This window comes from Pseudoliparis swirei, chromosome 2, assembly GCF_029220125.1.
Source record: "Pseudoliparis swirei isolate HS2019 ecotype Mariana Trench chromosome 2, NWPU_hadal_v1, whole genome shotgun sequence".
NCBI classification, from domain to species: domain Eukaryota; kingdom Metazoa; phylum Chordata; class Actinopteri; order Perciformes; family Liparidae; genus Pseudoliparis; species Pseudoliparis swirei.
Genome location: NC_079389.1, coordinates 22,250,583 through 22,266,582, shown reverse-complemented (window position 1 = coordinate 22,266,582; position 16,000 = coordinate 22,250,583). Strand labels below are relative to the sequence as shown.

The 16,000-nt window shown below is 45.9% G+C and overlaps 1 protein-coding gene across 1 annotated transcript; it reads left to right on the top strand.

Annotated features, from left to right (window-relative positions):
• Positions 1 to 204: 204 nt before the first annotated feature.
• On the top strand, positions 205 to 14,171 carry LOC130202824 (trace amine-associated receptor 8c-like). The gene is made up of 2 exons (XM_056428596.1): positions 205 to 567; positions 13,902 to 14,171. Exons 1-2 carry the CDS (start codon positions 205 to 207, stop codon positions 14,169 to 14,171), a joined length of 633 nt encoding a protein of 210 aa, XP_056284571.1.
• Positions 14,172 to 16,000: the final 1,829 nt, after the last annotated feature.

The following is a 16,000-nucleotide window of genomic DNA, read 5'->3' as shown; positions in this document are numbered from 1 at the left end:
GTTTAGAACATGGTCATAGGAGAGTTATTTTTAAGTTAACATGTGTTCCATATGCCTACCAAGTTTCATACATGTAGGTCAACTGTAGCGCTGGGGCTGCCTAATATAATATTTGTAGTGGGCGCTATCGATCCGAATTGCCATTTTCAGGTATCTAATTCTTTGACTTTAAATGTGTGTATCAACTTACGTTACAATTTGAATATGTTTAAACCCTCCAAAGTCCGTTATATGGCTATCTGTGACCCTCTACATTATAACACCAGAGTTACTCTGGACAGAATGAAGATCTGTATCTGTCTATGTTGGATTTACTCTGTTCTCTACAATAGTTGTATTTTGATGGACTTTCTAAAACAACCTGAGGTGCATTATTCCTGCTACGGAGAGTGTGTAGTTGTTCTTAACAATGTAACAGGATCTGTTGATGTAGTCTTTACCTTTATCGGCCCAGTTACTGTCATCATACTTCTGTACATGAGAATATTTGTGGTGGCCGTGTCTCAGGCTCAAGCCATGCGGACCCACATTGCATCTGTCACAAAACAGCGTCCAGTCGGTGTAACTGTTAGAGTTGGACTGCACACACCACCTGGACAGGACTCACTGGAAGAAATAACAACAGACTTTTACTTTAAATCTATAAAGCGTTTATTCAAAATCAAGATACAAAATAGACAATTCATGCGCATGGACCCAAATCCAAACCTGTCACCAATGGCTTCAGGGCTGCAGAAGGGATGCCGGTTCAAAGTGAGCGGCCATCTTAAATACCCGACGGGAACAGTTCTGATTGGACAGGAGCATAAGGCGGTGTCTTCTCATTGGTTCTTGTTGCCAGCTCCGCCTCTGTCGTTCCTTCATTGGATGTTGTGGCCAGCGATAAATGCATATATTTAGTAAGGGTTGTAATAAAAAGATGATTCAAGGTCCTTCTTTTGAGAAGGACTCCTGTCGATCATTCATTAATGAAGGTAGGGTGCTGGTTCCTCTCAGATGGCTGACTGGACAAAAGGACCGAATCATTAAAGAGTTGAAAGAGTGTGTGTGTGTCGTGTGTGTGTGGCCATACGTGATTCTAAGGAGAAAAACGGCCTCGTCCTAATCTTTCTGCCCGGTGAGGTCAGGTGTGTGATTGCCCTTTCTAACCTATGAATATAAAGAGCTTCTTTGTGTTTTGTTGACACTTAAGCTTATTCGTGATGATGCGGGGGAGGGAGTGCATGCATAGAACTTAGAGAATGTCATCGTATCTTTATGGCGGCGATCAGCCAGTTAACAGAAGGGCTTTTTTGTAGATGCTTCAACATTCCTTCAGAGCTTCCCACCTTCCACTGAAGTGTGAACAAGGAGGAGGGGGCTAACAGAACCCCACCCAGCGTCACTGTTATCTTTCTTTAGATCCGTCAGACACCAGAGTGCTCCGCTGGAGATTTTAACTTCCATTCAGTGTCTTCCATCTTACACATAATATTTATGCAAACAATACTAGGCTATGCTAAACTAGAGTATATATTCTTTACAAATCCCTCTTTTCACATCCGCTGGATGTGAACCCTTACTCCGGGAATATTTATTTCCCTTTCCATGCCAGATCTTCATCTTGGCCTGGCCGCACTGAGCGGCTACGTGCCTCGGTCTGAAAGAACTTTATTTTCTTTGCCAAGCGCCTATGGATCTCCCTGTCCCCGGCTATCTCCCTAGCATCCGGTGGGGGAAGGAGAGGGGCTGCTTCCCTCTCCTCTCGCTCTCGCTGTGCCCAACGGAGAACCGGAGGGGAAGAAGGCGGGTACTGAGGCCTGCTTGTATGGAGCTCAAGTTCATTTTGTGACACGCTCTCCCATTCTTTCATCCCATAGAAAGTTGGGGCTATGTCAAAGGGACAGGGAGCTCCGGTACACATCACAACATCCATACCCAGAGTTATCTGTAGGCCAGAAACCGTGGAGCACTGTGTTACCGTACTAATGACCGCCCAGTCCTCGACTGCTTGGTATGGCCAGTTGTACTGTCTGACCTGAAGTTTGTCCTTCTTGGCGTTGCCTAAACTGAGATCCCATAGGATCTGCAACCCTGTGAGACTGTTTGCGGGAGGGTAACCAGTGAAAAAGGGATGTGTGATAGCCCAACGTTGTAGGTACTGATAATTCTCGTGCCATATCGCGTACAGTGGCTCTGTCTCGATACCTGCTTCTCCAGGTGAGAGTCTCCTTCGGTTCGGGATGGGAATAGGGGCGTGGCTCCTGTCGTGTGGCACCCCGACCCACCCATCTAACTCTTCGATCTCGGGGAAGTCACAGGGTCTGCATGTATTGAATCTGTAATGTGTGGGTGTGGAAGGAAAGAGGTGAAATTGAGGGTGGTTAGGCTGGCCCGGGTCTTGCACTCTGACGGCCGATGATGGGGTGCAGGCTGGCAGCCTGAAAACTGGTTGACGATCCTGTCCCCGCTGCATCCCATCTGCTTCAACCCTGGCTGGGTCAAAGTCGTCTGCCTCGTCCGGGTCTGCGACAGCATCGTCTGCTTCATCCTGGTCTGCGACAGCATCGTCTGCTTCATCCTGGTCTGCGACAGCATCGTCTGCTTCATCCTGGTCTGCGACAGCGTCGTCTGCGTCCTCCTGGTACTCCTGGTCCTCGTCTGTGATGTCGTCTGCGTCCTTCTGGTCTGTGTCGTCCATGGCTGTCGTCGGGGTCTTTATCCGGTGGTCTCGAACTTGATCTCGTCTGGATCGTCCTGGTCGGCCTGGAGCAAGGGACACTGTTCATAGGGTGGAGGAGGCTTTTCTTTTGTTAGTGCTGCTGCGATGAGCCTGGCCACCATGGCTCTCAGGAAGGGGATACAACAACATCCACACGAGACCAGGATGCCTAAATGTACTGCTATTGACATGAATAGGGAGGTGATGAATGCCTTCCATTTGCCAAAGGTGGCCTCTAACCAGCTGGAGAATGGATTGTCAATTCCTGATGCTTCATGCATCTCCTTGGAGAGGGCTTTAAGCTGGGTAATGGCTCTGGTCATAGAACCATCCGGGGCAGTGTTGTTGGGGATGACAGTGCAGCATAAGTCTCCAAACATGGCGCACACTCCACCTTTCTCTGCTAACAGCATGTCCAACGCCATTCTATTCTGAATCGCCATGGTGGAGGTGGGGGCCAATTGTTCTGCGGTTGCTTCCAAGCCGTCGCGTGTGTGATTGGTCAATCTCAAGAGGGTATACCAAATGTAATTAATTCTATCCACATTCTTTATGGGGGTGACTGGGAAGATTGCAGAGATCAGTGGCAAATTCTCAAAGCCGGCGGCTATGTTGTCTGCTAGTTTATATTCATCGGGGACTCCTCGGGGAATCCCTATCGCATCCATGTACGTGGGGTTGTTTTGATTAACTAACTCTCTTTTTCTCATTACGTGTCTGCGTCTGCGCTGGGTGAGTCTCTGTGCGAGGTGAGTTTCTTGAGTCAGCCTGGTTCCTATTAATTTGAGTGGGGCTGCTAAACGGACTAATGCACAGATCCCTGTGGTCTCGTTTGCATTCAGTGTCATTAAGAGTCTCAGCCCTCCACAATACCAATACAGTCCATTTCTTGCCTCTGGTCCTATCTTTTCTCCGGAGGACGTGCGATTGCACCATTCAGGATCTATTTTTCCCACATTAACTCTGGCTCTTGTACTAGTAAAATTGAAGCATGTGTATCTATGGGGGGCCCCTTTATAAGGGGAGAATGGTCCAGTCTCTGTGTTCCTCGGTAAAGGGGGAAAAATGGCTGCTAGCGTAGTGCAGTTCCCTGGGGTGGTTTGTTTGAACAGCGCCATCATGCAAGCATAACCCTCGGCGTCTGTTTCGGGGAACAATGGGGCGGGGGCTGGTGATTAATTTCGGGCGTGCACTAGCACAAGCTATACATCCTCCCATGTCTTGGTCTTGTGCTGACTGTATTATCCAATTCAGCCAAATGTTGTCATTGCCATAACCTGTATTCCTCTCTATCACTTGCTGTGGGGTCAGATGGGAGAAGTCCTGTGTTATGACCTTAAAGTCCTTTGCAGCCTCCGGGGGCTCGTCCGGGATCTGACTCTCCTCGGGGGGGTCGTAGATGTTAATCTGTATGCCTACCAGGGGGTCTTTTTCTACTGCGTCAACTCCCAGTAGGAAGAAGATGCGGTCCCGTCCTGCCGAGCTGCTGCTGATTCTATCTAATGAAAGGGTGATGGGGATGGAACCGTGGTTAAAGTTTTTCTGAAAACTTATCTTTTCCCACCATGTTCTCCTATCTGTGGTGAGATGACTCATAGTAGGTATCCACGCTCCCGTGTATTTAGTTACCATGCCCCAGTTTTTACAAGACTTTCCTGTGCCCCGTCTGTATTCACCATCTCTCTCACAGTCCCACACTATTGTGGGCTCTGCACAGAGATATAAGTCATAGCCACTCCATGCTAACGGGTTCCCTTGACATCCAATTACCTCACATAAGTCAAAGGTGAAGGACGTGGTACTGTTCCTGGGGTAGTTAAGTATCCAGTATGCGTCGCATGCTCTCATGTGATTGGGGCTGGCTGCAGGGGATCTCTTTACTCTATTTAGTTCTGGGTTGCGTGGCGTGAAGTGTTTAGCTAGTAGGATGGCGTCGTGTGTGAGTCTATCTATCTTTATGTGTTCTTTCCAGGCGAATCCTCCTAATATAACTAGCACCAACAGACCGCAGGCTACTGCTATTATGGCTGTTGTTTTTGTTCCAAAACCCATCTCCTTTAGGGTTCGAGGTTGAAACCTCCTTGTTTCTGCCGGATTGGCATCGGGGTCGCCGAAGCAGCGTCTAATTGCTCTTGGTACTTCCCTCGACATTCCGTAAGTCTGCTCTGACCTCCGTCAGGGACCTAGTGGGGGCGTTAGCTGGGACGCAATGTGTTAAGTGGTGCCAAGGTGCTCCTGATTTACCTTTGACCTGGACCGAGTGTGTCGTAATTTCCTTCACCTCGTACGGTCCAGTCCACCTAGGCTGAGTCCACTTTCTTTTGTGAACTTTGACCCTGACCCAGTCACCAATTTTGACCTTACTCTGTTGTTCTTCCTCCGCTGGTGTCGCATGGGCCCTGGACACCTGCAGGGAGAGAGCTTTGGTAAGGGATGTTAGCTTTTTCATGTAGTCACTCATTTCGATCATTTGGACATCCAGAGGCGGCACGTGACCTCCGTCTCTGGGTGGCCCTGGCATTGGTCTTCCCGTCAGTATTTCATGAGGGGTCAAATGCGTTTTGGCACCTGGTGATGTTCTCATGGACATCAGAGCTAAAGGTAATGCTTGAACCCACGTCAACTTGGTTCCCTCACAGGCCTTAGCTATCTTTCCTTTGATTGTTTGATTCGCTCTTTCTACTAGACCTTGGGATTGAGGATGATACACTGAACCATATTTATGGGAAATCCCCAGTGAGGCCTCAACTTCTGCCAGCAGTTTGCTGTTAAAATGTGCTCCATTGTCTGATCTGATTACTCTGGGTATTCCGTACCTGGGTATGAGTTCATTTCTCAACCACTTTACCACGGAGAGCGAGTCTTCTTTTCTGGTCGGGATTGCCTCCACCCACTTGGAGAACCTGTCTACCATTACCAACAGATATCTTTTTCCTGCGACTACATTATCTGGTCCCATGTCTGTGTAGTCTATCATGATTTCTTGGAAGCATGCTGAGGGAACAGGGTAGGATCCCATGGGGGACTGGAACGGCTTCTTTGCATTGTGGTTTCCACAAACTGTACATTCATCACAATACAAATTTACCATACTCTCCATATGTGGATGCCACCATAGGTGGTTGATATTTATCAATGTTATCTTTTTTCCTTCATGTGTGAGGCCATGTGCATCTTTTAACAGAAGGGGCACGAGCTGGGCAGGAGCCACTATTCGGCCATCATGGCTTCTCCATAGTCCCTCTTTAGAGGTGGAGTCTCTAGTTGCCCCCTTTCTTTCCATGACGACCACTCATAAGGTCCTGCTTTAACTTGTATTTCCACTAACTCGTTCTCAGTTAGTTCAGTCTGTTGTGGTAGTTCTGGTCGGCATATCATCTGTCTTGGCACATAGCCTCCTGCGGCTTTGGCTGCAGCGTCTGCTGCGTCATTTCCTTTGCTGACATTGTCGTTGGTGTTTTTGTCATGTCCTTTACATTTCATCACGGCTACTTTTCTGGGCAGCTGTACTGCGTCTAGTAGCTGTTCCATCTGAGCTCTGTGTTTGATTGGTTGGTCACTCGAGGTGATAAAATGTCGTCTGACCCATGCAGGGCCGTCAATATGTACAGCTCCATGCGCATACGCAGAGTCTGTGTAAATATTGGCTGTCTTTCCTGTGGCCAGAGTCAGTGCTTGAGTCAGGGCGATTACTTCTGCAACCTGTGCTGATGCTGGTTGTGGTAATACGCCTTCTTTCCTGATCTCATATTCACCTTCTTCAGTCTGCTCTACCACTGCATATGATGCTTTGTTTCCTTCCTGTGTCCTATAGCAACAGCCGTCACTGAATAGGGTCATGTCTGGGTCTGTTAAGGGGGTGTTATGCAGGTCTATCCTTAGCTTGTTCTCTTTTACTGCGTGTTCTTCACACACATGTGGGGGACCATTCGTAACTCTGTCTAACATGTTGTTTAGTCCTGTCTCATAGGTTACATTAGAGGCCATACAGGTGTTATGGAGCTTGGTCTTTCTGGCTCAGCAGAAATGCTGCCACACCATGTGCTGTATGTATCATTACTTCATGTCCCATGGTTATGTGTGCGGTTTTATCTAGTGCCTTGGCTACTGATGCCACATATCTTCCGCATGTGGTTTGTCCTGTTTCTACTACATCTAATTTAGATGAGTGGTACAATAATACACACCTGTCCCCTCTTTGTTTCTGATACAGGATGGCATTGACAAAGCCATTCCTTTCAGAAACATCAAGGTGAAAGGGAGAGCCATAATCAGGGCTCCTGAGGGCCGCAGCTTGGGACAAAATCTGTTTAACGTTCGAAAAGGCCTCTGAGCCCTCTGATGTCCAATCCAAGGTGGCTGTCATGTTTCTTGGACCTGCAATGCGCACTATGTCCCTTAGGGGGGCTGTCGCTCCTGTGTAGTCTGGTACATGTGAACGGCTGTAACCAGTTAGGCCGAGAAATGAGAGCATTTCTGCGACTGTCTGTGGCTTGGTGTGGTGTAGGATGCTTTCTCTTTAGCTGTTAGTTATAGTAAGTCCTTCTGCTGAAATCTGTCTGCCTAGAAAGGTAACCTGTCGTCTGCAGCACTGCACTTTTTCTCTTTTGACTTTGTAGCCCTTATCTGATAATAGGGTCAAGAGTGCCAGGGTCACGTCCAGACACAGCTCAGCTGTTTCTGCCGCTAGCAGTAGGTCGTCAACATACTGAATTAGCACAACGCCTGCTGGGATCGTTAGAACAGACAAATGTTCCTTCAGTGCTTTGTTGAACAGACCGGGGGAGTCCCTGTATCCTTGTGGTAACACAGAGTAGGTGTAGCGTTTACCATCATGTGTAAATGCAAAATAGGGTTGACTTTCAACTGCCAGAGGTATGGAAAAGAATGCATTCGCCAAGTCTATGACAGTGAAGTATGTCATAGTGGGTCGCAAATTAGTCAGCGTCAGATGTGGGTCTGGAACGGGGAATGGGTCAGGTATCGTGGCGTCATTAATTGGTTTTAAGTCCTGCACCATTCGCCATCCTTTTCCTTGTGCTTTCGGGACTGGTAGAATGGGGGTGTTATAGGCTGACTGACATTGGTAAATTACACCAGCTTTCATCAGTCCATCCATGGTGGGCTGGATGCCTTGTATTTTCTCCGGGCTTAGTCTGTATTGAGACCTCCAAACCGGCCGGGTGGGGTCTTTCAATCGTACCACTACTGGTGGCGCGTCAATGTGGCCAACATCAAAAGCTGAGGTGGTCCACAATCTGTCGGGTACCTGAGACAACATGGTGGGGGCTGAGGGGTGATCTGTACAGGGGAGACCATGGTGTCTAGGAACAGGAATATGCTCAGGCAGAGTGCTCTCGATTGTGTTTACACTGAATCGATACGTCGCTTCATCTGAGGCTTTCATTACCCTGGGATCCGTAGTGGGTTCCCACGTCAGGTTGAGAGCGCGTTTAATCATTGGGCCTAACCCTCTTGACTCATATCCATGTCCCACTGCCAGTGTGACATGGGGGCTGGACGAGTCTTGTAGTTTATACCATTCCTTCAGCCATGGAGTCAGCTGGACTCCTGCTGCCACACCCTCCTTGCCGCAGTATATATACTCGCAAGTTAGTGTGGGGCGAAGTGGACGCATGCTGTCATCCCAGTCGCTCTGATATATTTCATTATCATTATTTGTGACACTCATGGTACAGTGGACATGGTCCAGTGGGGTCATGTAAGGGTGCAATGAATATATTTTATGTTTGTTCTCCATAAAATGTTTCTGAATGGCGGGCGTGTCGGGGCCTGTTCTGCAAAGTCGCAGCCAATACACTTCCTGAGTTATTGATGAAGGTCCTCCATCTTTTACAAATAATATTCTTATTGGTTCAGCTGGCGTGCTTTCAGGTACACAAGGGGAAATGCGTACTCCTTCGGTAGTCAAATATATGCATACTTGCAACTTTTGTAACAAGTCTCGGCCCAGTAGGTTGGCAGGGCAGCTTGGGGCCAGCAGAAAGGAATGTTGCAGGCTCTTATCTCTCCAGGTTACTGGTAAAGGGACAGAGAATCGTTGCATCTGTGTCTGGCCTGATACCCCTACAACCGCTATGGCCTTGTTTGAGGGAGGAAATGATTCTTGTACACTAGAAAACGTGGCTCCTGAGTCAGCTAACATAATTATGTTTTGTCCATTTATGGTTAAGGTGACCAGTGGTTCCTTAGTGAACATCTCTTCCTCGTGTTGTAGTGGGCATCTTCAGTACTGTCCCTGCCATCCCTGTAATGGGTTAGGCGGGTTGGCTTGTGAGGGAGGATATTGATCATGTGGATATGGGAGCGAGTGCGGCTGCTGCAAGGAGGGGGGCTGTTGTGGGGAATTTTGCTGCTGAGCTGGCTGCAAGAAGGGGGGCTGTTGTTGTTGTACAGGGGCTTCCTGGGGTCCGTTGTAACCTCCAGGTCCTCCATTACTTCTTTCTCTGTATCTTCCTCCTCCTCCTCTTCCTCTGCCACCTCTTCCATAATTTTTACTTTTTGGCCTCTTACAGTTCTTGGCAAAATGCCCTGGCTCATCACAGTTGTAGCAATAGTACGGGCCTATTGTCCTGTCTCCTCTACCAGGTACATAGTTGGAGTCGTTATGGTGTCGTGTGTCATCAGTCTGTCCGTACCATCCGTTATTCAACGGCTGGGGAATCGTCTGTGTGGACCATGTGGGTTGGGGAGGGTAGAAAGGAGGAAGGGGGGCTAATTGTTGTTGTACTGCCTGCATGACTGGAGCTATTTTTGGATCCTCCTGCATGGATCCCAGCACACTCGCTAACTGTTCTTGTGTGGCTACCAGCTGCTTCTGTGCTTTGTCATCTTTGGCTATTTTAGTATTATCTGCCGCGATTTTCTTTTCATTCTGAATCTGTAGTCTCAGTAGCTCTAACTTTAGAGCTTCTGCATTAGTAGGCTCTGTGACCTCTGGAGCTACGCTTTCTAGGAAGTGCATTACATTATCAGTCCACACTTCCTGGGACAAATTTTTCAGTCCCACTACATTCTTTAGCTGAGCCTGCACGGTGTCTGGCAGTCCCTTAATGACCATGGCTCGATACATCTTTCTGGTTGGGGGTGTTTGTGTATGTTCCTCTCCAAATGCCTTTCTCCATATAGCTTCACTCCTTGCCATAAACGCAACTGGGGACTCTTTTGTGTTCCAGGAAAAATCCTCGATCATGTAGCTGTGTGTTTACTGGGGTATTTTCCTCGTAATGCTCCGTAGAGTGCTTCTTGGAATCTATTCTGAATTATGTTATGCGGGTGTTTCTCTGTAATCCCTATCTTCTCCCAAATTGTTTGTGCGGCTGCTGCACCCACACATCCTGCCAGAAAGCGGCGAAAGTCACCTAGAGCCAAGTCTGTACCAGTAGTGGCCACTTTAAGTGCTGCTATCCACTCATCAGCCCCGTTCATCAGGGGGGGTAATGTCGCCAGTACCGCTGTTGTGTCTACGGGTGAGTATGGAACATAATCCATGACCCCAGCGGCATGCCCGGGGGCTTGCACCAAAGGGAGTTGTGGGACAGGTGAAAGGTCAGGAAAAATGGGGTCCCTGTAGACAGGTGCGCCCTGCGAGCGTCTTCTTCCATACTGATGACCTGACCTGGTTCTGAGGGGGGAGGGGTCAGTGGGAGGGGAGAGTTCAAGTCTGCCACACACATTGTAGCAGCCAGCATTACCTAGTGGTGCGTCACCTGCTCTAGGCTGGTCATCATGCTCTTCTGGCTCACTGTCTCCCTCTGCTGACCTAGTTTCGTCACTTTTGTTTATGTTACTATCTGATTTCTGCTGACTGTCTCTTTTTCCTCTGATTTCTCTCTCTCTTTCCTGTCTATCAAGTTCTTCTATCATTAAGGTCAGCATCTCTTCTGTGAGGCCTTGGCGTGGTTCAGGCTCCTCCCCTAAGCTGTGTCTCCTCTGGAGGCGTTCTCTATTGTTCTTGGCCAGCTGTTCTCTCTCAACCCCGACTGCTGTTGGTGTGCTAGTGGGCTGTAAGACTTGGTGACCTGTGCCTGTTTGAAGGGGGGTTCTCTGTTCACGCTCACCTCGTGCTTGTTGGTTACTTAGTGTTTTTGCTGTATATCCAGTCATGTCTTCCAGTCCTTCTGTTGTCCCTGACAAGTTGCTTAGTCTCTCTTTGTCATCTGTGGTTCTGGATTTAAAGTCTGCATTCACCTGTCCCTGCACTGCATTAAGTGTTACGATGCCTGAGATGGAGGCCTTTATTCCTCCATCTGTTACTTCTATTACCGGCATCTGTATGAATGGGTTGCTTGAATGATATGATGGAGGCGCTGTCGGGCCTGCAATGCTGTCTATTTTTAGATCAGTGTTCTTTAGGTTTGGGTATAACCTGCTGTCCTGCTGCTGAGCTTTCTCTACCCTGTCGTCTCTTATTGATTTTGTTTTACGTTCCAGTTCCTCGAGGGCCCATTGTTTGACCTGCTCCTCTTCCTCAGCCTCTGTTATTTCTATTTTAGCCTTTCTACGGGTTGAAATTGTGCTCACACCCTTTTTTATCTTGTTATATCTGTCTTTTGCATCTTCTACATCCTTGTCTATGCTTTTCCTCATGCTTTCTCTTTCTTCCTCATTGGGGAGAGAATTGTTTGGTCTTAACCATCCCCTTTGTATCCAACTTCCTTCTACTCTTTTGAATACTTTGCTTACTTCTGCCCATTCCAGGCCTGCTCTGTCCTTCACTCGTTCTTTCAACCAATCTCGCACTGTCATCTCTCCTTTGGGTGGGCTCGTCATTATGTGTTGTTGTGTTCTTTTATCTTTATCTGGGTATCTGTAAATGTCCGTTTTCTGTTAATATTAAAAATACGTACTTATTAAAAACTATGTTTCAGAAAGAAAGGTGATGTTCACACACTCTATCAGCTTATGGGGAAAAAACAAAACATTTGCACATCGCATAAATAGGTGTCAGTTTCTTAACAGCTCATGAGAAATCGATTACTCGTACGTCCAACGGACGACTGTAATAATAACCACTGTCTTTTCCCAAAAAACAGTAAACCCAACACTATTCTCTAAAACTGTCAATCAAAAAAATAAACAAATAAAAACTCAGTACTGAAACAGTGATGGGAAATCAATTACTCGTACGCCGAACGGCATTACTGTAATAATAACCACTATTGTTTCTCAAAATCAATAGTAAACCCAACACTATATCTTATCTTCAAAAGGAATTCTTTTGTCACTGTCCTGCTCTATTTTGCTCTCAACTTTGGCTCGCTCTGGGAGCCTGCAGGAGCGGCGCGCGCAGCTAAGTGGGTAGGGGAAGGGCTGCTCTGTCTGTGAAGGCGCGTGCGTTCCGCGCGGAGACGCGCAGCAGCTCGTCTCCTCCTCTGTGTTTACGTTTTCTGTTCTTGTTAAGCAGAGTTTCCTCGTTGTTTCTCAGTATCTTCCTCAATCTCAAACTCGTAACTGCTTTTAAACGTAGTACATAATCGCCATACAATGTGTTCTTTACTTGGCAGCGTGCCTTTCAAAACAATAAATCCTTATTTATCACTCGTGCAATTCAACAGACTAGAGCTTGCGTTGACACCGTGAGGTTTCGACTCTGCTCTGTTGATTCCACTTTGACAACATGTATTCACCACCGGTATTCAACATTCATTCACAGTTTATGCATACACATGTGTTTAATTCCTACGCGGCCCACACTCCTTCGAGGTCGTCTCTCCAGCGTTACCCGCCGGCCTCACGTATGTTAGAGGACTTCGAACTGCGCGACCCCGGTTCCTTTCGGGGCCGACTCTCCAACGTTACCCGCCGGCCTCACGTATGTTAGAGGACTTCGAACTGCGCGACCCCGGTTCCTTTCGGGGCCGACTCTCCAACGTTACCCGCCGGCCTCACGTATGTTAGAGGACTTCAGTGTCAAACTGTATCGTGATTTCCCTTTTTACGCTTTATTTCTATTAAAATCAAGTCAAACAATTTTGCAGTTTCAATACTCACTTCCAATACTCCTGATCAAATTTAGAGTATTCAATCTGACTGATTCAAAAATAAATAGGTTCAGTCCTACCTTATTTTGTACACCGGTGTTTTGATCAGGGTTCTTGGAGTGGGCCTTGAACGCAGTGGTCCGTCCGGGGGTCTCTCGTGCTCGTCCTTCTCAGGTCTTTTGGACCGGGTTTCACAACCATTCGTCTGCTACCATTTGTTAGAGTTGGACTGCACACACCACCTGGACAGGACTCACTGGAAGAAATAACAACAGACTTTTACTTTAAATCTATAAAGCGTTTATTCAAAATCAAGATACAAAATAGACAATTCATGCGCATGGACCCAAATCCAAACCTGTCACCAATGGCTTCAGGGCTGCAGAAGGGATGCCGGTTCAAAGTGAGCGGCCATCTTAAATACCCGACGGGAACAGTTCTGATTGGACAGGAGCATAAGGGGGCGGTGTCTTCTCATTGGTTCTTGTTGCCAGCTCCCGCCTCTGTCGTTCCTTCATTGGATGTTGTGGCCAGCGCATAAATGCATATATTTAGTAAGGGGTTGTAATAAAAAAGAAATGATTCAAGGTCCTTCTTTTGAGAAGGACTCCTGTCCGGTCATTCATTAATGAAGGTAGGGTGCTGGTTCCTCTCAGATGGCTGACTGGACAAAAGGACCGAATCATTAAAGAGTTGAAAGAGTGTGTGTGTGTGTTCGTGTGTGTGGCCATACGTGATTCTAAGGAGAGAAACGGCCTCGTCCTAATCTTTCTGCCCCGGTGAGGTCAGGTGTGTGATTGCCCTTTCCTAACCTATGAATATAAAGAGCTTCTTTGGTTGTTGACCACTTCTAAGCTATTCGTGATGCGGGGGACGGGGGTTGTGCATAGAACTTCCTTAGAGAATGTCACCGTTATCTTTATGGTGATCAGCCAGTTAACAGAAGGGCTTTTTTGTAGATGCTTCAACATTCCTTCAGAGCTTCCCACCTTCCACTGAAGTGTGAACAAGGAGGAGGGGGCTAACAGAACCCCACCCAGCGTCACTGTTATCTTTCTTTAGATCCGTCAGATACCAGAGTGCTCCGCTGGAGATTTTAACTTCCATTCAGTGTCTTCCATCTTACACATAATATTTATGCAAACAATACTAGGCTATGCTAAACTAGAGTATATATTCTTTACATAACTGCTAAGAAATCTGAGATGAAAGCAGCCAGGACTCTTGGTGTTGTTGTGGTTGTGTTTCTGATCTGTTTCTGTCCATATTACTCTCCATCCCTTACAGGTGAGGTTATGGAAGATAGTAGTTCATCCTTTTCTTTCCTCGTCTGGCTGCTATATTTCAACTCATGTCTTAACTCGCTGATATATGCCTTCTTTTACCCTTGGTTTAGAAAATCTATAAAACTCATAGTCACCCTCAAGATACTGCAGCCCAGCTCTTGTGATACTAATATCCAGTAAGGTCAGACTGATGAGTAAAATCAACACAACTTATTATGAAAATGGAAATGTATTTGGTGTTGTTACCAACTCACTGAAGTAAACTAGAAAGGTGTAACAGCTAGTTAAAATACTTTGTTTATAGTATAGAGCTGGTCATGTTTTGAGTTAATTCTTGGTCATTAAAGATCTTTACTTTTCACCGTCCCCATTTTCTTGGCCTGTTTGTTATGTGTGCCATTTCTCTAAATTGATGGTCTCGTAAGACACAGAGGATTCTGGATCCTGCATCGTTCATTGACTTTGCTAATAAGTTTTAAGTTTGTCCTTAAACATTTAAATGCACTTATAATCCAAGCATAGAGGGACTGAAAACACATGAGTGTCTCATGTGAGCTTTACGGCCTTGTTAACAGACCTTGTTTGCTGTGATTTTACATCAATCCGTCAACACCGTCAGTTTTGTCCCACCCTAAGATGTGGGTTTTTGTCATTTAAAAAAAAATGCCTTTTACTACTGTTTATTTTATAGAGTTAATTCACTAAAACATTGCATGGACTACATGCAGTGGTGTCTTAACTGCATATAATCACAGATTAAATATGTTAAAATGTAAACATAAATAACTAAATTAAGTTTTTTTCCAATAGCGTTTTTCCTCAACTGTGTAAAATAATAAAAAGGGGAATACAATGGGTTTTTTTATCACTTAACTAGGAGTAGGCACACTATTACTAGATACATGTATTTAAATACTTAAAAGTGTTTCTGAATCATTAAAATTAAAATTAAATGGTTTATAATGCATCAGACAGATCAGACATCTTCTTAATTCTTAAAAATAGTTTGACGAGTATTACAGATATCCAACCCGGCTACCAATCTTTGAACAACCTTTTTAATCAGAAACTATGGAACATAATTTGATCGTTTGGAAGCGTCCGTCATCCAGACGCAGTTCATGGAGAAGCAGTCTGCGGCTACGGATACTATTATATATATCTGAACAAAGATTTCAATAGTCAGCTGGTCACATAACCATTCATTTAATTTGCAGAATACAACACACAGTGACTAAGTATAGAACACAGAACTTGAGTATGCAATTTTGAACACACTCATTGAACTGAAGCTGCTGTGCTAACATGGTAGTCACAGCTTTAAAGATCTTTGAGCTCGGGTTCATTGTGCAACTAATGAAATAAAATACATAAACGGCTTCTCGATGAGAACACAGCAAACTTAATTGCAAATGTGACTGATATTTCTGGAGAGCGAGGACCGGTGAAATTAGTTGCGTTAGCTAAGGTGAAGTTGGTAGCCTTCCGGTCTGCAGGACAAAGGAAAGAAGACATGTGACCAAAACTGCCCTTTGAATAAAGATATGTGCAGATAAGAGTGTGACAGGGAAAGAGAGACATATCTATTGTACATGTGTGTGTCTGTGACCGAGGGGGAGAGAGAGGCTGTGTGTGAGAGTGTTGTGTAACTTTATCTCTATTAGATATGTAAATCACATTATAAGGATGCTCGTCTTTATTATTTGAATGAATAAAATATTAAAGGTAATCAGCCTTCATTTCCTTCCCTGGTGATGTCAGGATTACAAACTTACATTCAAGTAACTGTCGCTGTTTTTTTGCTTACAAGAAAACAAAGCAGGCCATCATTTGACTGCGTGTGCCATCTTAGCTGCTCAGTTTGAATGTGAAAAGTTATTATTTAAATTATGAAACATTACCACGAACCACATAACTCAAGAACATATTCTGTCTATTGAAATGGACCCATATGTTCACACTTAGTTTATATGTAAATATAATAAAACACTATCTTCTAACATTTTCAA